Source organism: Pocillopora damicornis, chromosome 5 (assembly GCF_964200805.1).
Source record: "Pocillopora damicornis chromosome 5, jaPocDami1.2, whole genome shotgun sequence".
NCBI lineage: Eukaryota > Metazoa > Cnidaria > Anthozoa > Scleractinia > Pocilloporidae > Pocillopora > Pocillopora damicornis.
The window spans coordinates 24663087-24683516 of record NC_142674.1 but is presented as its reverse complement, the minus strand read 5'-3'; the positions used below and the strand labels follow the sequence as shown (position 1 = coordinate 24683516).

The window sequence follows — 20430 nt, the reverse complement described above, 5'->3', positions numbered from 1 at the left end:
GTCGTCAACATCAACACAAACAAAATGTTGCAATAAGTTATTCTGCAGTTCTATCACATTTATTTTCCCTCCGTGCTACAGATACTTTCTATTCTATGGCCGATAATAGCTAACATTTACTATGCAGCTCATAGGTATCTAATGCTCTGCATAAAAAAATTTATGAAGTAAATTGTCGTCCAGCTCCGAAATTGATTCCTCCATAGCTTTTCGTGACTGGGCTTTATTGCTAGACTTGGGAAACACGGCTGAAATCTCCCTAGCCACATGGTACCCAGCTACAACAAAATATGGGAAAGTTGACTAGAGAATGAAGTATATTTTACGAAGTAACGATCGGATTTGTTTTGTCTTGTATGAAATCATTAACTCTTTAATGGGCCTCTCTGACTGTTTATATTTGTTTTCTATTATTTTGTTTTATTACCCTGATAATGCTGCTGTGAGTTTGCAATTGTCAGTAAGTAAAAAAAATTGCTCTCCATAAAAATAAAAAAGGCTCGATTACGCAAATGAAGCCATCATTCGAATCCGAATTATATTATCTTCGTATATCAAGATAACTTTCCAAACCATACTAAAATTTTGCGAACTTCTTACCGTTAAAAATCAGTCTTACCACCCTTTAGAGAAGTTTATTTTTTATAAGAAATTCAACACAAATACTGTTCGTCTGCTTTCTGTGAGAAATAATATAATTTTGTCATTTTGTCATGCTTTGGTAACCACTCGATTTTTGACTGTGAACCTCAACAATGAGCGGTCAAGCTCGGACGTCGTGGGACCTTCCTCTCAAAGGAAATAGAGATCGAAAGTAAACGCACATAGCAAAACATTTCAGGCTCCATGTTATATGTAGAATAAAAAGAATGGGTTGTGCTCTTTGGCTCTTTTTGGCGGGCAAACTTATAAATGTGTCGTTCAAACAAACAATCTCAGTAGCGAAAGACAACTAGAATAAGTTTCTAAAGAACGTATGGTGCTGCCTCGGTGGGGGAGTTTTACAAGATACTTTGGCTTAACCAACTGAGTTGATAATGTAGATTCGCCTCCGTGAAGTATTTCTAAATCTGACGTTTTTGAACGTCAGCTCTTCGTCAGAGCGAAATGAAGAGGGGCGAACGCTCGAAACATTAGCTTTAAGGAACTCTTTAAGGTGGCAAATTTACATTATCGACTAAGATGATAAAACCAAGTAAAATTATCTTAGCGAAAGTAGATTATATTTGAGACTCGACACTTTGGTCTAAGGATAGTTAATTTTTTGCTCAGTCGTTGTTTGCTTATTTAATTTTCTTTTTTTTTACTTTCTTTCTTATATTTTTGCTTAACTTAGTTTTGTCTATTGTCTCAAGGAAATACCAGAATAGAGGTAGAGATAGACTTGTACCAATCCGTCCTCAGGCGTCCTCCAGCGGGGAAACCAACCCGGGCAGGGCGAGGAGAGCGTGGGTAGGGTGAACGTGTGAGAGAAAGAAGTCGTTTCTACTCTTTCTCTTTCCCGTCATCCCTTTCTCTTTCCCGTCATCCCTTTCTCACCCACGTCAACGCTACGAGGAGGCTATTTCTTCCGGCCGTGATAAAAATTAATGTGTTGAATTTGTAATAAATTTCATGATACAAGAGGGATTTTAGATAAATATCAACTCAAGTGATAAAGAAATACAGGCGTTATTCAAAAAAAGACAAGGAAGAAAAGAAGTCGGAAGTTTCATCTTGTAACAACATCCGGTGTAGCGACAAACTCTGGGTAACAACGCAGGCGCTCTCTAACACAAGAGGAGGCAGACCCGTATAGGTGAAACTTTGTTTTGGTGCGGAAAGTTCAGCAACTACTTATTTCAGCAAACATTTTGCAAGTTTCCTTGGCAGTAAAATGGAGTGGTATCTGACATCTTGATCAGCCGCTTTTGTCGATATACTCTTGATCACGCCTTCGCCAAAGATTCCAGAGGGACTGCATTTTTTCCTTCGTCACGCGGAGAGTTTACTTCCCACGAACAATGCACGGCGAGAGAATGGTTTGGCGAGGGAATTCCAGGTATATATATATCCCTTTTTTTCTTTAGACCAACGGAAATTAAACAGTACGATTAATCCTGTATTTAATTTCGGAGCTCAATTTTACTTCTCATGTCGAATTAAGCGACTGCTTAAACTTGGTGAGACCGAAATATTTGACTACTTGCTAATTTCCGTGTTATTTCAATATTCTGTACATTACTACCTGGAGATCAAATAAATTTGCTTTAAAGTTTCACCGAAGTTCACGATTTATTCGACGACCGGTATGTTATCGATAAAGATGACGAAGGTTTATCTTTAAATCAAACATTCGAAACTATTACCGAAAGTCAGTGGAAAGTTTGTTGTGGAGCGCGTTATCATTAAACAAATTCCATTACCTAATTTTCTCAGCGATCGATCAGCAATACTGGCGTAAAATTTTAAATTAGCAACCTTGTCGTTGAGTTTCAAATTAGTGAATGCTCTCATAGAAAAAAGTTCTTGATTCTTAGCAGAATTAAAGACAGTGAAATCCTATTAATTATGCAACTGTGCTCAAAAGCATATCGCAGGCACATCGAAAGTTCTACGGCGTGATCGTGGTGTCATGGGGCGGTGATCACTCGGAATACATAATTTTATTATCATTGTTATTTCTTTTCTTTTTTTTCTTTGGCCAAAGGAAAAAATTTAAAAACCTCCTTCTTTGGTAAAATACAACTCCATGTTGGCTATACCAACCCCTGCCCCTCCCACCATCATAATTTTTAATTTGTTGATTTTATGTTCCACTTTAATATTCCCTTGGTAATTTTAGCTCAGGTAAAGAATTCGCTACGCTATAAACGATCTTGTCTCAGGTTGGTTAAAAAACTAACAGGTAAATTCATGCGTGTTAATGAACTTTATTTTCTGATTGAATACAAAATTCTCGAGGATAGTTGTTTGACGACGTCATGAGAGTGCTCAATAGGAATATGAAGCACGCTCACGCAATTCAATTTGATCAGACAAATTTACGCGCTATGTTATAAAAAATGTTGGTACCTTGGCTTAACTGTTTACATCAAATTCCATGATTTGAAGAGAGTACGATGTTAGGAGAATCAATACTTCTGGGAAAAATACCTGATAAAGAATGCTGATTATATGAACTGACATGCTCAAGGGTGTTGTACTTGGGTGTTGCTTTAGTGATCAGTATTTAAAGCTATTTGCACTGCTCAGTTTTTAAAGTATTTTTTCATCATGTGGGAACTCGGTTAATGAAGGTATCTCCCTTACAAAAATAGTGCCTATTTTACATCTATTTTATATCTATTTTTTTAACTATTAAACCTATTATTTTGAAACAAAATAGTAAAAAAATAGTGTGGTTGACAGGTCATATCTACTGCATAGATAGTATTAAAAGAGCTTTAAAATAGAGAAAATGTGTATGCGATTTGATGATAAAATAGGATTAAAATAGCATTAATGAAACATTAGTTATAAAAGAAAACAGACATAAAATAGGGAAAAATACACAAAAAATAGGGAAAAAATAAAAAAAAAGGGAAAAAAACAAAAAAAATTAGGAAAAATACAAAAAAATAAGGAAAAATCTTAAAAAATAGGGAAAAATATAATGTAAATACATTTAAAATAGGTTTAAAATATATATAAAATAGGAAAAAAGTAGGTATCAAACACCTATAAAATAGGTCTAAGAGACACAAAATAGACATAAAACAGGGATAAAATAGGAAAAAAAACTTGAAAAAAGGATATAAATACATTTTAAATAGGTTTAAATATATATAAAATAGGAAAAAAGTAGGAATCAAACACCTATAAAATAGGTCTAAGAGACATAAAATAGACATAAAACAGGGATAAAATAGGAAAAAAAACTTGAAAAAAGAGGATATAAATACATTTAAAATAGGTATATAATATACAATTCCTAGAAAAAAATGTAATTCCTAGGAATAAGAGGTGTGAAGTTTCATGATAAATTTGAAATGGGATTTCTCAACTGTAATAACACTGGTTCTAAAAACCTAGAAATTCCCAGAAATTCTTTGTTAATAGCCAACAGAACTTTGAATTGTGAGCGAAGGGGTAAATTACAGTTAAATAAAAATGATTTTTTAAATTAAAATCTTATTGTAACTGTAACAATGAATTAGAATAAAGGTATCCTAAACTGCAGACTTAGCTGCTGTTTGTCTTTTTTCCTGGGCTTGCAGCTTTCTCTGTTGGCCTCGAATGAGGTTGTCTACAAGAAGCCTTTCCATTTTGTATCTGAATTCCATGGCATGAAAAAGTAAAGGAGCTCAGACAAGGCCTTAGATAGCTATAAGGGAAAGGGCATTCATTGGAATCCTAATTTAACAAAGTACACTGGGATTGGGAAATCTCTGCTATATTGAATGATTTTTATTTTGGAGTTAGCACATCTCTCTTCCATAGATTTTGCTAAAAAAGGGCTGAACACCTTATTTTGTCTTTATCAAGGAGGGCTTCTTTATGTAATCAGGTTTGGTTAATCACGTGGATCCTCTGGGAATTGTCATTGGCTAGCAAAGAGAATCCTCTGGCTTGCCCGATTGCAGTTTCAAGAGAAGCACACAAGTTCATACTGATTTCTCGGACCTATTCATGTTCTGACGATGATATAAATAACGATGTGGGCTCACTCTGAGTAGAAATAATCGACAAGAATCGATCGTATTACAAATGCATGATATGTGGCCGGAAGTTGTCCAGGAAGCAAAGACTCAAAACCCACTCTGAGAAAGCTTGGTTGCTGTGCTGATCGATTTGTTGATCAATTTCAGTTAAACATGACCCAAGCGACGATCCAGACAATAAATAGTGGAGATTTGATGCTAAAGACAAGCCTTCGCGTTCAACTCTTTGACAAAACAGACAGAAACTTAAACGGAAACTTGAAAGCTACAACAACGCAGATCAAAAACGTCGGCCTGTCGTTTTCAATTTTGAACCCGTCTTTACCTCGTTAACACTGTAACTGTGACTTTTGAATTCCATTGTATTTAGTGGAGATATAATTGGTGCAAGTACCAAACAGCTGCCTTGAAATTATATTTTGTAATAAAGAACAACAACACATTGTTAATCAAGCTTGAATTCATTAATAAAATAGGAATAAAATAGGACAGGTTATTACACTACACATCTAGTTGCTGTTTAAAATATTGTAGGTCTGGGATACTTTGAAGAAAATAGAATTAGAATAGACTATTTTATACCTATTTTGCAATCCACCTCAAAAAAAAAAAAAATAAAACAATCTATTTCAAACCTATTTTGCAATTATTCAACGTTTTCTTTGATAAAATAGGATTGTCATAGCCTATTTTTTTCATATTTTCCAAAGGAAATGGCCATAGCATGTCCTATCAACAGAAAATATAAATAAAACAACCTATTTTATCACTATTTTACTAATGTAGGAAATAAAAATAGGATTGAAATAGCCTCTTTAGCTGGTTATTTTTCCGCTCGTCTTTAGAAAATAGAAATAAAATACACCACCTTGTTCAATCATGCCTTAAAATAGGTTTAAAATAGTGGCTCTATATTTCCTTTCAGGCAAAATAGGAATAAACTAATATAAGTCTGAGAGAATAAAATAGTATAAAAATAGATGTGATAGCATTAAAATAGACATAAAATAGAAATAAAATAGGATTGTTTTTGAAAGGGCTCCATCAAAAAAAAGACCAATTTTTTTCTCTGACTTTTATAAAAAGAATAAATGCAACAATTTAATATCAACGTTCACATGTAATTTTTATTACTCGTTTTTTTCACACTTTATGCTTGTACTTTGTTAACATTTCAACACCTGCTCTTATTTAAAATGATTTCAAAATCTATTTTTACAATGATTTACTTACATCAATGTTTGTCAAGAAATCAACATAAAGATAGTATCATGATACTCGATTGTAACAACGTCATTTGCATGGTGAAGGCAATGATCGATTAAAGTGGGAATAAATGAAAATCTTATATTTTAATGATAGATAAAATCAATGGTCTACGCCCTTTAGACTTATGGCTCACTAGAGAGCATGTGCAGAAATAATGTATTCCGGAACAGAGATTCCATTTTCTTCAACACGAGTAAAACGCATAGTTTCATGTAACTCCCAGAAGAGATTAACGTGGAACTTCTCGCTATAATATCCATACATTATCCTACAAACAGGTAATGAGAAAACTTAAACATATCAAGTTGTTATCTTAATCTAACACTAAATTCTCATAACTATTTAAAAGGAAATGTGTAGTAATTAGATGGGAGAATTATCAATCAGATCTTAAGAGTTAAAGGTTTAGATAACTAGGACTGACCAACTGCATGGTATACCTTGGTGCTGAATACTCCATCTCAATCTCTCACTGTTGCAGTTGATGATCAAGTAATAACCTTAATAATTTAGTATGATGACATCAAAACCTCTCTAATTAAATAACTCTCCTAAGTTACATGCAGATAACTTCTGTTTACAAAGTAGGATGCCCTCTCTACCTCTTAAGGCACTCATTCAAAGCTAACATATCAAGAAAAAGTTATGTAAATACTTTATTGCTGTTTAGAACTCTTGCAAATTCAAACCTCGTTACCTTACAATATTCTTGTTTATTCTAAGCAAAGTTGCAATCAGTCCTACATACCTAATGTCTATCTATCTATATATATATAAATTAAATCTGTCTGACGAGTGCGTAAGCACGAAACTCAGAGTTACAGGGAACCATGCGTGTTTCATTTTGAACTGTATTTCGCTCCACACTAATGTGTATTGAGCACTTTCCAACAGCATTTGTTACATTTCCTACAATTATATATATGTATATATATATTTCCTTTTTGCTACAGCATACATTACTTACAATGAGTTGCTCGCAAGAAATTTCGAACAGTTATTATACTATTTTCATTGCTAACATGAATCGAAAATCACTTGCATTTTAAACATCAAAATCATTATTTAAAATGTGTTCAACAAATTGCTTGGCATACTTGCCAAACACAAATGAATGTTGATTAGATACTTAATGTATTCTTTTTTTGTAGACAATCAAAATTCTGTAAAAATAACGCTGACTTCTTTAAAATGTTTTTTACTGATTATCATATTCTTCTAAAATTTTGACAACGTCACCTCTGTTAGCAGTTTCTCTCACTACACCTGCAAACTCGGAAACTGTTAGATTTTCTTTTGAAGCTGCCAAGTGTTCTAATAGGGCTTTTGACGGTCCGCCATTGTGTTTTTCGAAGATTGCGCTCACTTGATAACTGTTTACTTCATAATGTAAACAAACATTGTAATAGTGACCAACACCTGGCATTTTTGTGTCCAGACTATTACAAACTCGCTCTAGATATGGCCCAACTTCCAGCAAGCTGCTAAGGGGTTTCGAGTCTAAATTAAAGAGAGAATTTGGAGATACTTCATATTTAATGTGCTTACACTGCATCGCAGTAAGGGAAGTAGTAGATTGTTATATCGTAATCTCAATCATTTTCAAATCATGATGGGTTCTTTAATTATGCACAATTGCAGGAAAGACGCATAGATGACGTCACCACAAGCAACATTATACTTTTTTATCACACAAAACATATAAATTCCATATTGCCGTGGATCTGCGCAGTAATACATCATCATAAGATGACGTCAATATGTGTAAAATTAAATGTTTGTGTGGTGGTGGAAAGCTCATTCGAAGGAGATGTTATCATTATTCGAAGATTTAAGGGAAAGTTTCTCATGATATACAATAGCCATAGCCACGACGATGGCGATAAAGATCACTAGGATACCTTGACCAGTTTTTGATTGTTCGTCTAAGTTGCTCCTGTCACCTTCTTCTGCTGTTCGGGACCTCGAGCGTCCATAAGCACTTTTAATGCGTCTTAGATTAGATAGGGGCACCTCAAGACCACCACTTTCTCCTTGTGTTTGACGTGGAATTTTCACCGATTGCGATTTATTCAAACCTATAACATTCGCAAATGGAATCAGTATGGTTCATCAATTTGCAAATATCAAACTGTATTTACTCTATTTATTTCATACATGCAAAAATTTCAGCATGCTGACTAGCCAAGAACACATGAATTAATACCAAACAGTACAGAAAATTGAAATTGCATGAAAAATGTTGAAATGAAATGGATTGACTGTCGAAACACAAAAAAACAAAATGGCAGACAAGTGAAGAGAAAGTAATAGCGTTTGCCATAGAGTTTGAGGGAGAATGCAGAAAACTAAAACCACAACAAAGGAGAAAGAGCACAAACACTTGACTATTCTTTAGACGCAGGATTCCCACGATTAAGCGCCCCCATTACCTAGAAATTTATGGTATTTTCTCATGATAGAAATATAGGCGATGACGGTGACTAAGATACCTTGGTAAGATTGTAATTTTTTCCCGAAGTTGTCCCTTCCAGCTTCTTTTGGAGCCAAGGAGGTGGAGCTTCCAGCTGCACTGTTACAGTTTCTACTTGTATGAGATGTTATTTTAGGATCGATACTTTCCGCGAAGTTTTGACGTGGAGAATTTACCGGCTCCAACTTCTACAACAGAGAGAGTAAGTTAAAGTTGCAAATGGATCTGCTCCCTCGAAATCATGTTCATGGATACTCAGTTATAAAATTTTCAGGTTCGCATTTCAGTTGTTCTTTAAAAGGTTAAACTGCTTCAGTGATATTTGACGAGAACGTAAAAATAATTTTTGGAAAACATGCAGGGGCATAAATCTCACGTTTCAGAGGGGAGATTGAGAGATGACAACATAGGATTTGAGTTTTTACTTTTGTTGCTGTCCTTTCTTGTTTGTTCTTTTTTGTTTTGTTTTCTGTTTGTTTGTTTGTTTGTTTTAATTGCTTTTTAGTTTTCGTTAAGGCGAATACTGAAGCCTCTCTTGCTGGCCACAGGGAAAATTAGATGCTGTGACATATATTACCTTCAAAGGCCTAAATCCCGGGTTCAGATATATTTCATGAACTACGTCATCGCCATCTTGTCGGAACTCTATCTTACACGAAAAGCCTTTTACTACTCGACCCTCTTCCGGTCTAACTGCGAAGTCGCATGCATCTGCAAAGGGAATTCTACGACCATGGGCTTTACCGCAACGATATATCTACAATAGATCGCAGATTGAATTTTACAATACATTAGTTGAGGATAAACCATGAAAATAAAAATCCAGGGTCAATGTGTATTAATCTTATAAAAGATAGTTTTTCAGGTTGGCTTTTTGAAATTGTGTCGCACATTATCAAATGTACAGGATAATTTCACACTTCTTCTGGTTTTGATAAATTGTTTAGAATTTAAATTTTTAATAAAAAAGATCTTTTTAAATCATTTTCGATAATCTAAAAAGACATTTTTTTGGAAAACAATAAAAAAGGTCTTTAGTGATAACTCATCACCGAGCCTTCAATGACGATTTGCTGACCTGCTCTTCATTTGTCTTGTCTAGTTCCCAGCCTTTCTCAATATTAGTAAGTTTCACGGTTATCTCTTTGTTGTTATTGTACAATTTGAAGGGTTTCTCCCTTGCTGGCTTTGAATCGGGAAACCGCTCTTTTTCTTTCATCTCCACTCGCTTGTAAAAGTAAAATATTTAGAGATCAGCATGTTAGTGCACCAAAAAATGACGTGTGATAGTCATGCTTGCAATGATTCACGTTAGAGGATTTTGCTGAATTTTAAACACCTTTATATCAATCCCTTATTGTATCCTAACTTTACGTTTATACGAATAGGAAACATTAACCATAGCTTGTGTGGCTAGCGATTTTATGGGCGCTTTACGGTTTTGCATGCTTTAAGCTTCGCCACTCATTGTACTGGTGCACAAAGAGCCACGAACTACGCAGGCTCTCACTGCCACATTTTACCTTTATAAATATTTTCACCATACAAATTTCTCCCGCTAAATGCACCTAACTGTGAGGGAGGCGGCAGCCTTTTGGCGGAGAGCTGGATGCAAAGACCATTGCAAAAATATGAAATAAAGAAAATAGTGGCGTATATTGCCCTCCCTAAAACCTCCCCATTCCACTTCTTCCCCCCCCCCCCCTCTAAATATTCCCCTCAGGTGTGTTCACAGGGTTATTTTCTCCAATTTATCAGCTCTCTATTTTCTTTAAAAAAATTAAGAGCTAATGTCAGCATGCATCAAAGAAACAGCGGCAAGTCACCCAAATTTGTTTTCACTCCTACTTTCATATTTTGTAGCCCAATATGTTCTAATAATTGTGGTGTAGTTTTTTTTTTTTTTTACTTTATTTTAGTTTTCGAGAAATAATTTTTTTCGTTCGACTGCTCAAATATGCAAATTTTCACTGTGAATATTACCCAAGTTGTGTGACCTCGTGTGACGAATGTACTAGACCTACGGTATTTCTGTGAACGTAATCCTTTGTTTTATCATCTAAACTTGATCCCCTGTCGTTATTGAGGTGGCAAAGAAATATTTAATTTTTGGTGAATATTTTTGTCCAACATACTTTTCCTATGTCGAAATGTAGCCAAAAGAAAAGACAGTTTTAACAATGACCGATATGACAAAATCTACTGAGCTTCAAGCTTTTATAAGACAAAAGAATGGTTATAAAGTTAATGTAAAAATTTCCTTGTGTATTTATGTTGTTCTATCTTGAGACGAACTCGAAGTCCGGCAAAATTTACTTTATAGCGACTATGAAATATACATGGTGCGCCTACTTGTCGCCACCGTTAACTGGCATAAATCACTACAATTTGCAAAAAAATCTAACATAACACTCTTACCTTGTTTATTTATGATTTTATTAGCTGTTTCGATTGTCACGTTAATAATTCCCTACTACATTCTAGCCAGATTTGAGTTCCAGTTGATATATCGTCTCTATCTTATTTTATCAGTTGCGTGACAAGCGTGACAAAGAAATTCAAAGATGAGTCAACCTCCGAAATATCAAGAGATGGGTTTTTTCCCTCTTTGCATGACATTTAGAAAAATCTTTAAGGAATTACTGCATTCAGAAAACTTAAGTGTCCAGATCCATCAATGACTCCTTTGCTGAAGTCAAAGTATGGTTACAATAGTCAATTTGATTGACAAGCTACATACTGATTTAGCTGACTGATCCGTTTTCTAAGCGTCTCATCTTACATGCTAAACTGGAGATTTGCTGTTTAGTTAAATCGTTCGCTGGTGGAACTTGTGGGTTTAGTTATCGAGAAGACCAAGTCGTTCCCTTGCGCGATTTTTAAAAAGACATTTCAAGTCACTTGCGGAGTTGCAAGTTTTCAGATCCAGAACATGAAGTTGATCTTGTTTTGTCGCGTGCCGGTGTCCCAGCGGATTTGGACCCCCCTCCGCAGATATGGACCCCCCAACAGTACTTTTCGTTTCAGTGTACTAAAGTATGTTTTTAATTCAAAACATTCGTATCACCGATGTATACGAACTGGCAGCTAGAAATAATCCGTCGGATGTTTCTTTTGACCAAGGGAAAAAGTGTAAGTATTTAGCTCAATGTTCGGAGAAAGGTCGTTGTTGAACTTTCCCCGCGATAGTCGAACACCGCTAGATTCAGTAAGAGAGAAACTTATGACACTAATTTATTTTGTTTTTGTTCAATGCCAAAGTGTTGAGACGACATGGTACAGTGCGAGTTTGTTATTTCAGATCCCTCAACAGTTAATAATCGTTAAAATTAGAAAATAAGGTTGAGTTCGATGAAATAGTCTTAATGTTGATTTGCATCTGAAAATAAGCTGAGAGTTCCAATAGTTCGAGAATAGAAACATTTTTTCTTATCATAGGCTTTACATCGACTTGTAGAAGGAGTTGTTACTTCGTTCTTGTTCAGAAACTGTTAATGTTGTTTAATTAGAAAATCAGACTGAGTTCTTTTTGTGACTGGACGCAATAGTCACCACGGTATCCGCCGCTTTCGCCCCCTATCGAGTTCGCCCCTTCGAGTTCGCCCCTACCTTATACCGTGTTCGCCCCCACACTTTTCGAGTTCGACCCCACCAAGTCGAGTTCGCCCCCGGATTGAGTCATGTCTAAATTAGTTGCTATCGAACATTGCAAACAAGTTAGAACCAAGAAAAGTTTTGATTCTTGAATTCCCCGCACCCAACAAACTGACAACCAGAAATGCGGTGCGGGATAAGCAGACAATTCTTAGCCCATTTATTGAACTAACCAACTAATCACAAGACAAAAACAACTGTTTACACTGTTTAGACACCAAAAAAAAAAATTAAACAAACTCTACACGTTCGATGCGGCCAAAGTAAATTGAATAAACAAAACCACTTATAATGACTGTCAATCATCAGGAAAGCACAACTAAAAATCGTTACGTGGAAATGGACTACAGGATTCCAACCAAACAATAAAGAAGAACAAAATTTAACTGTCCGCTTGTAAAAATCCACAATGAAACTTGTTTACTGTTCAGCGAATATATACTAAGTAGTTTACATATCACACTTCTTTCCCATAATCTCACGCCGGCACTTAAAACACACTGCCGACAAATGCACTCGTGCTCGGGAATTCAAGAAACCATTTATCTTTTGTTTCATTACGCTTCGCTACATTCAGGCAAAGATAAATGAACAAATTTTAACTGACCGACGGCCATTTTGAATATTTATATGTGCGTGGGAGCAGAGGCGACCGGAAACAAGAAATAATGTGGTCAAACAGTGAAATACAGGGAACTTTCGTTGGTCATGACCTTTATAGATTGGGTGGCTCCTACAGGAGCCGTTTTTGTATTTGACCGAACCGAAAGGCTACAAGGTCGTTCGACGAAAACCCTATGAAGCGTGGAACGCATTCTCTTAATCAGTCTTAAATAATCAAAAGCGTGACCAAATCGTGGTGTCGTAACTTCTTCAGTCTTATTTTCATAAATAAAACTAAACGAGGTAAGTATCTGTTACACATTTATTAGACATTTATTACAAGTCTAACAACTCAAGCAATGCTGTCGCGATGGAAGTGTGGTTAGCATCTTTTGAAGTCTGGTTGTTATGATCAACGAAAAGCGATGAAAGCGTGGTTTGCGATCCTGGTTTGCATTTTCTCAAGTCTGGTTGCTGTGACCTTAAAACACAACGAAGTGTGCAACGCATTCTCCCAAGACGACATTTGGAACATTCTGCTGGTGCCTTCGTCACGAATCAACTCATCTGGATATCACTCAATCAAGGGGCGAACTCGACTTGATGGGGTCGAACTCGAAAAGTGTGGGGGCGAACACGGCATAAGGTAGGGGCGAACTCGAAGGGGCGAACTCGATAGGGGGCGAACGCGGTGCAATTCGTCACCACTATTTTTATGACGTTTAGTATCAATGTTGATTCACATCAGAAAAAGCAAAGATTTATTGTTACAATTTCAATCGTTTGAATGCAGTAGTTTGTTCGCATCTCATTCTTGCGTATAATGTACGACCTGCTATAATTAATGCGGCAGGATTAGAACGAAATGGCTGTTTTTCTTCACCTTTATTGAGGAATGTTGTATTGTAATTGAAAAGAACATCGACAAAGGGCTTGAAAATAGAGTTAGTTACCAAATATGATACAAACGATGCTTAAAAGAAAAGTTTTGTGGGGGGTCCAAATCTGCGAAGGGGGGGGGGGGGGGTCCATATCTGCTAACGGATTTGGACCGGGGTTCCAAAAGACGCCAAAAGATATCGATGATTTTCCTAATTGCCCCACTCACAGACCAAATCTCGGTGTTCAGTAGCAGATGTAGGGTGCCAAAAGAAATGTCCGGCCATGGTAAAGGTAGGGTTAAGTCGATTCCAAAAGCTGATAGGGGAATTGGCAAGAGTGTATCACAGATATTACTCAAGATGTCTGGAAAATTCGTACAATCTGGTTTCGGTAAGTAGGCTACTTACCACCGTGAGCAAAATTACGCGTGACGTCAGACTTAAGTTTAGATTGGGAATTGGTCAATAGGCTACCAAAAATTCAGACAGAGGCGGAGTTTTCTGAACTAATGTCTGAACACTTTGTTGGCTTTCCGCCGTCTGGGGGGACGCGTAGTTATGCACACGGTGGTAAAGGGCCCTTCCCCTCCAGCAACTAGACGCTGACAAAACTTGTTTCTCTTCGCCAAGAATCACATCAGAATTTGTCCTTGCTAAATGTCAAGTGTGCTGCACGTATCAGCAACCCCGGGGGACCCCATTACATAAGAGGGCGGGGGTGCGCGCCCGGAATTTCGAAAACGATCGCTATAAAATTATAAAAGGTACTTAAATCTTATCCGTGTGGGAGTGGCAACAATTAGCCTGTAAAAACAATTGTTTATGTCCTTTTCTGTCTTTTTCAATGCTTCCCTCGCTCCTACAGAGGATTCATACAAATATGAGAGCCGTGCCGCGTTTACATTGCACAGGTAGAAAAGGTCGTCCAGAAGGAGTGTTTCGTTCTGTAATGAAAACCCCAATAAACTTACTCAGAAATGACTCGTTTCGAATAAATTTTACGCTGGTTATTATGTGGCAACCTTTATGGACTCGTTCTTGTACAAAACTCATTCGGATATCATGTAAAAGGCCCCTAAAAGTTTTTATTCCCAGGGCATCACGCTTTGCTCGCCTGTCAGAATACTAAAAATTTCAGTAGCGTGGAAGCAACAACCCGCTTTTAACTGCTTCCCTGCCGCTGAAACAACGATTAGTAAAGAAAGCACAGATTTTAAATTTTTAATTCAACGTAAACAAAAATCTTTATACATGGTAAATATTCACTTGTGCCGGTATCAACTATAGCGTGACTAGCTTATGATATAAATGAGGGAGGGGAAACACAACGCAAAACCTGGGCTTCTGTCAAAAAGTAATACTCAGGCGTAATATAATAATCGAAAAGGCTGATAAAATCATAAATAAACAAGGTAAGAGAGTTATGTTAGACTTTTTTACAAATTTTTGGTGATTTATGCCAATTAACGGTGGCGACAAGTAGGAGCACCATGTATATTTCATAGTCGCTGTCAAGTAAATTTTGCCGGACTTTGAGTTCGTCTCAAGAAAGAAAAATACAAATACACAAGGAAATTTTTATAGTTACTTAATAACCATCCTTTGGTCTTTTAAAAGCTTGAAGCTCAGTAGATTCTGTCATATCGGTCACTGTTAAAATTGTCTTTGTTTTGATGCTACTTTTCGACATAGGAAAAGTATGTCGGACAAAAATATTCACCAATAAATAAATATTTCTTTGCCAGCTTCAATAACGACAGGGGATTAAGTTTAGATGATAAAACAAAGGATTTTGTTCACAGAAATACCGTAGGTCTAGTACATTCGTCACATGAGGTCACACAACTCGGGTAATATTCACGGTGAAAATTTGCATATTTGAGCGGTCGAACGAAAAAAGTCATTTCTCGAAAACTAAAATACATTTTCACAAAAAAACTACACCACAATTATTAGAACATATTGGGCTACAAAATATTAAAGTAGGAGAGAAAACGAATTTTGAGCGACTTGCCACAATATTTCAAATTTGTTCGATGGATGCTGACATCCTCTCTTAAGTTAAATCCTACTTAGACGATTACCTACCTTTCTAGAATTCTCGTTATCATTGTAAACGTAGAATCTCAAATAAATGAGATCGCTTTCAGGATCCGGTTTGCTTGAATAAACTGTGGCTCGTTTCTTCTTTCGTCGCCCACAGGCAAATACGCTCCATAAAGAAAAGGTCGTGGTTTTAATATGAATGGAGTCTTGTTTGACTATAAACCATGCCTTCGACTCGTCTGTTTTTTCTGATTCGCTTGGAATTTTCACCCAGTGGATAGAACCTTTATGTAGAAATTTATTATAAAAGGATCAGTGATAACAAGTATTACTGCTATTTGTACGTTTGGGACGTTTGTCCTGTCGACAGGAAGAGGGGGGAGGGGTACTGAGAGTAGAAATGCCACTGCAAGCTCTTTTAGGTCAATTTTTCAGGACCTTCAAGCAGGAGTCAACAAAAACCAGAAAGTTTTGTTTTTTCCTTTTACCTGTGTCAGTTCTGTAGACAGAAATCCACTTTTTCTTGGTCTCTTTCAGATCGAGGCAGTGTGGAAGAATAATTTCGACAGGCTTTAAAAGACATATGTCATGCGGTCCGCATTCAATCACGGGGGAGATGAGTGTATTTCCTTCCAGGATATCTTGCAAGGGTGCCGTTTCGTCACAGATTACACCGAAAAAGAGCCGCTGGGGGTCTCCTTCGGCTATTGCCCCGTTTCCGATAATTATCTGCACGTCCGAGTGAAGAGCCGTACTCAACATTCCACCAGTACTGTCGAAAAATCCATCCGCCTGTGTGGTGTATTTTGGATGTAATGCGGCTGAGTCGTTGGATATAATTTTGGTATCGTCTCAGCTGATGAGGCCAGTTGCATCTTTCCCAGTAGGTGGTACACCCTCACAGATGGAGACCTTTGGGGAGAAAATGAGTAATGGTGATATTTTGATCATCTTTTAGTATTGTGCGATGGAAATACAAAAATTGCTTACCTTGAACGGAACTTCACGATTCATGGTTCCATGTTTGCTAAGAACTTCACAAGTGTTGATCTCAGGAGTAAAAGTGTACTCCTTAGCCTGTGACTTCACTCTAAGTTTCAATTCAAAAAAAGAAAAATTGTATCTCAGTAAAAGAGACCCATCTGTTTTAAAGAAGAATACTTTGTAAGGTAAGGGGTAACAAACAGAATGCTGCGCTCTCTAAATAATTACCATTATTAAAATTACAATCCTAACGCCATGCTCAATAATTTTTTCCTCGACGCTTATTTCTTGCCGTTACCAAAGTTATTCTTCTCATAACAACCTCCTCATAAATTATGAATAAATCATTGAAATCGATTTATGAAATGACTTAGGAAGACAAAAAAGAAATAGGAGAGTTAGCTGGAAAAAATGTTAATTTTTTAAGTAGTAGCAAATACAAATTCTGATCTTTGTTGATTCTGTTTTTGTCTTTTCCTTTCCTCTTATCTTTTTTCTCTTTTTCTTCGCTCATTATTCTTTCATATTTAATTTTTTTCATTGGTAAGGATTTACTATGGTTATGGTTACTATGATACTACCAGCGCACTCTCCATTTTATTGTGTCAGCACTGATAACCTCACAATCGATTTTTAAAAATTTTAAAATAATAGTTCAACGATAGCTGCACTAAATACAATTGCAAAACTCACCTATGATACTTCTTGATATAAATTAATTTAACTAGGGTTAAAGGAATAATTCCAGCTAAAATTCCCCAAGCTAATTTATAATGAGGACTTCTGTCTTCACTTGGTGATGACATTTCATCGTTCGCTGAAATGAGAGTATATGAGGAAGTAAGTAAATCGTCGCGACTGAAGGAGAACGAAAAATATTTCTTAGAACAATTTCAATTGAGCGTCGAAACTGATCCAGGATTACTTCGCTTAGTGATTGGTTTGGGTATTTCGGTAAAGACAAAGGGCCTGAAAACCTAGATTTTGACCTATTTGAGGCTTTAATTGGGTGCTCTGTGGATATAGTCACACGATATCTCATGAGCTATGCTATTGAGGTGTGACTCGGCTATATGGCTTGTAAACTATGAACAGTCTCATGTTCTTGAACTCAGGCCATCTTGCTTTTACTCATCAGGAAACCTTAAATATTCATCTATTGCTATTAGCGCCAAGCAAGTGTTTTTGAGACTTGTTGAGGCACTTGAGTAGCTAATCCTACGTAAGGCTCAACCACTATACTTAACCGCAAACTCTTCCCATATTTCTTCCATTGCTTCCCATTGTGAAACAAAAAGAAAACAATAAAGTAAGTAAACACTTCATTTAAAAACGTCTAATAAGCAAAGGCACAAAAGGACAAGCAAATGCAAAACCAAAACCAAACAAAAAGACAATTATAAAAAACCAGCAAAAAACCCCAGTGAAGAAACAGTTTGATGAGGAAAAATTAAGGCGTTGTCGTCGATTTTGATTCCTGCAAAACTGCAAAAGGGGAAATTGGTAATCGTGGTTTTCTTATGCATGTAGCCAATAGAAAATAGGTGACTATGAAAAAGAAAGGAACAAGGGCGGCATTGAATAGCGAAATTAGCAATATAACTCCAAACATACAAACTTGAAAAATCAACGAGAATTATTTTTGACAAAATTGTTTATACCCTTTTTTTTCCATACACTCAAATTACTTGCAATGCGATAGGAACATTGGTTAAAAGAAAGGAAAAAAACAATAACATCAAAGGAGAGAGAGAAAAGGCTCAAGAGACAATTTACAAATCATGAATTGCGGTGAAGTGTTAGAAGTAAAATCTCTAACACTCGTTGTTTGTTTGGTTGATTCTTCTTTAACGGGGACTAACTCCTATTTAATGAGAAAAGCGAGGGTCACCGTTTATAAAGGTGACACTGCAGATTACACTACTAAGCTGTCAATCTTCTTGTATCGTCATCGTTCCATCTCAGCCAGCGAATCACGTTAGATTACGTATGTCAGTTCCTGCTTGCTATGTATGCGCCTTCGAGTTATTTGCGCAGTTACAAAATCATCTTCTACCTTAAATTTCTCATTCTTACAGTCGAGATCGGCCAGAACAGAAACAAGCAAATATGTATTATTTTGTTTTAATCATATAAACTACGATGTTGTACAAGGATTTCCAGCCCTGAGAAAAGCCGTAACAACACACGTGAAAAAATAAGATATTTTTTCACGTGTCAGTTGATATCGCCAATCAGCTGCTGACGCGTCACTCGCTTTTGCAATGGCATTTCTCGCGGTTGAGAACGAAAATCGACAACTGGAAGGTTTATCATGGGCCGATTTGCTTTGTAGCGGAAAGATTTCTATAGGTTACGAAGAAGTCAATAACTGATAATTATGTACATTGAAAATTACGCCCATTGTTGTTTTGTAGTGATTCAGCGCTTTTCTTTTTTATATTGAGCAAATTTTTTTCCACATCTTACTAGGTCGCTGCGCTAACTCATGTGCTATCGAGTCGAACACTCGAAGATAGATTCCATATCTACGCGCGCCCATGTATCATTCTCTACATATCTCAAATTTATATTTCAGTGAGCCATACCGTTTTTGTTTAATATGTTTCCATTTGCCAACAATAATTCGGGTTAATGCCCACACGCCTCGAACGCAATCTGCCTAACCATCCAGACAAGTATGTCTGGCTGATTCGTTGATCGATTAACATCGGTGGTGCTTAAAAGGAGGAGAAGTTTTTTATCATTTTCTTTTTTATCTTTAATTTTGTGATGAACCTGAGTTATAAATCGGTACATACAACTTCAAACATCTCGAGGAGTTTACAGTCTGCCCAGAATTGGCGCGAAAACTTCCGAAAAACAACAGAACATCCTGAACACTCAGCATAATGATTATTTGCTATTAACAATGGAATAACACACAATAGAAATGTCACACAAAGATAGGGCCGAGACGGCTCATTTACATGACAGAAACAAATGATATCATGCCCTCCAGATGATGATGCAAAGGTCTACCCGCAAATTTTGCTTAACAATGAAAGATAAAAAAAGGCGTTGATGAGTTGATAGCGAAAGAATTTTCACCGCATAGAAATTACTTTTGGTTATTTACCTTCACACAGGACTGTCCTTTGTTTGTGAATCAGCAAGACAGATAGAGTAAATATACAGCTCTTGAGATACATGTTGAAGGCAATCGAAAATGAAACCCTGCAAAACGATCAAACAACATTAAACAAAGGTAAAAACGTTCCATCGATTGTTACAACGTATGAGTGACGTATAATAAATCAGCACAACAAGAGAATCGAACTTGATTTAAATCAGTATGTTACTACTTATTTACTCCATTCCGGTAACATTGGGGCATGCACGCTCTTAAATGATGCATGATGCAATATTTTAAATATTTCATGGAGCGAAATAAAGTGAACAGAAAAGCAGGATAACAGCGCCATAGATACCTTTTAAGCCAATCAGGAAGACCTTTTCAAATAACATCAACCACTGTGAGAAAGGTGCCAATCCAAACAAAAGACGACGAACACAAGCGCTTAGGAGGATCACTCTGCAATGCATAGGAGACAGTTAAGTTCCCTTGCGCCAAGTTTTAGCGTATCATTTTCCGGATTGTGGCAGTTGGTATCAACGTGATTCCACCTAATAACAATTGAGCATTGAATTTAAATTGAGCATGAACCGTTACCACGGCAAAAGCATTACAAATCAACGTAAACATTGTAATTTGGTATTATAATAAAGTTCGGATATAACGCGCGATGTCATTGGTTCAGAGAGCGTGCTCTATCGGAGTATAGAACATAGAGCGAGA

General features: G+C 36.5%; 2 protein-coding genes and 1 long non-coding RNA gene across 4 annotated transcripts; 1 reads left to right on the top strand and 2 right to left on the bottom strand.

Moving 5' to 3' along the window:
• The first annotated feature begins 1773 nt into the window (after nt 1-1773).
• LOC149046115 (uncharacterized) lies at nt 1774-7746 on the top strand. The gene is made up of 2 exons (XR_016186645.1): nt 1774-2041; nt 7593-7746. It is a non-coding gene; the product is annotated as an uncharacterized LOC149046115 (long non-coding RNA).
• Nucleotides 5783-16520, bottom strand: LOC149046114 (uncharacterized). Of its 2 annotated transcripts, none has more exons than XM_089206553.1 (7): nt 16097-16520; nt 15651-15892; nt 9503-9652; nt 9002-9181; nt 8444-8612; nt 7853-8029; nt 5783-7451 (listed from the first exon to the last, which is right to left on the bottom strand). In XM_089206553.1, the coding sequence occupies exons 1-7, from the start codon at nt 16368-16370 to the stop codon at nt 7150-7152; spliced, it is 1494 nt and encodes a 497-aa protein (XP_089062679.1). In that variant the 5' UTR covers nt 16371-16520; the 3' UTR covers nt 5783-7149. The 2 variants fall into 2 exon arrangements, with proteins under 2 accessions (XP_089062679.1, XP_089062680.1); XM_089206554.1 differs by having other exon boundaries at nt 8444-8609; nt 16097-16370.
• Nucleotides 16381-20326, bottom strand: LOC149046113 (uncharacterized). Its single transcript, XM_089206558.1, has 6 exons — nt 20063-20326; nt 19711-19808; nt 17840-17868; nt 17286-17410; nt 16599-16698; nt 16381-16520 (listed from the first exon to the last, which is right to left on the bottom strand). The coding sequence occupies exons 2-6, from the start codon at nt 19781-19783 to the stop codon at nt 16461-16463; spliced, it is 387 nt and encodes a 128-aa protein (XP_089062684.1). The 5' UTR covers nt 19784-19808; nt 20063-20326; the 3' UTR covers nt 16381-16460.
• Between the last annotated feature and the right edge of the window lie 104 nt (nt 20327-20430).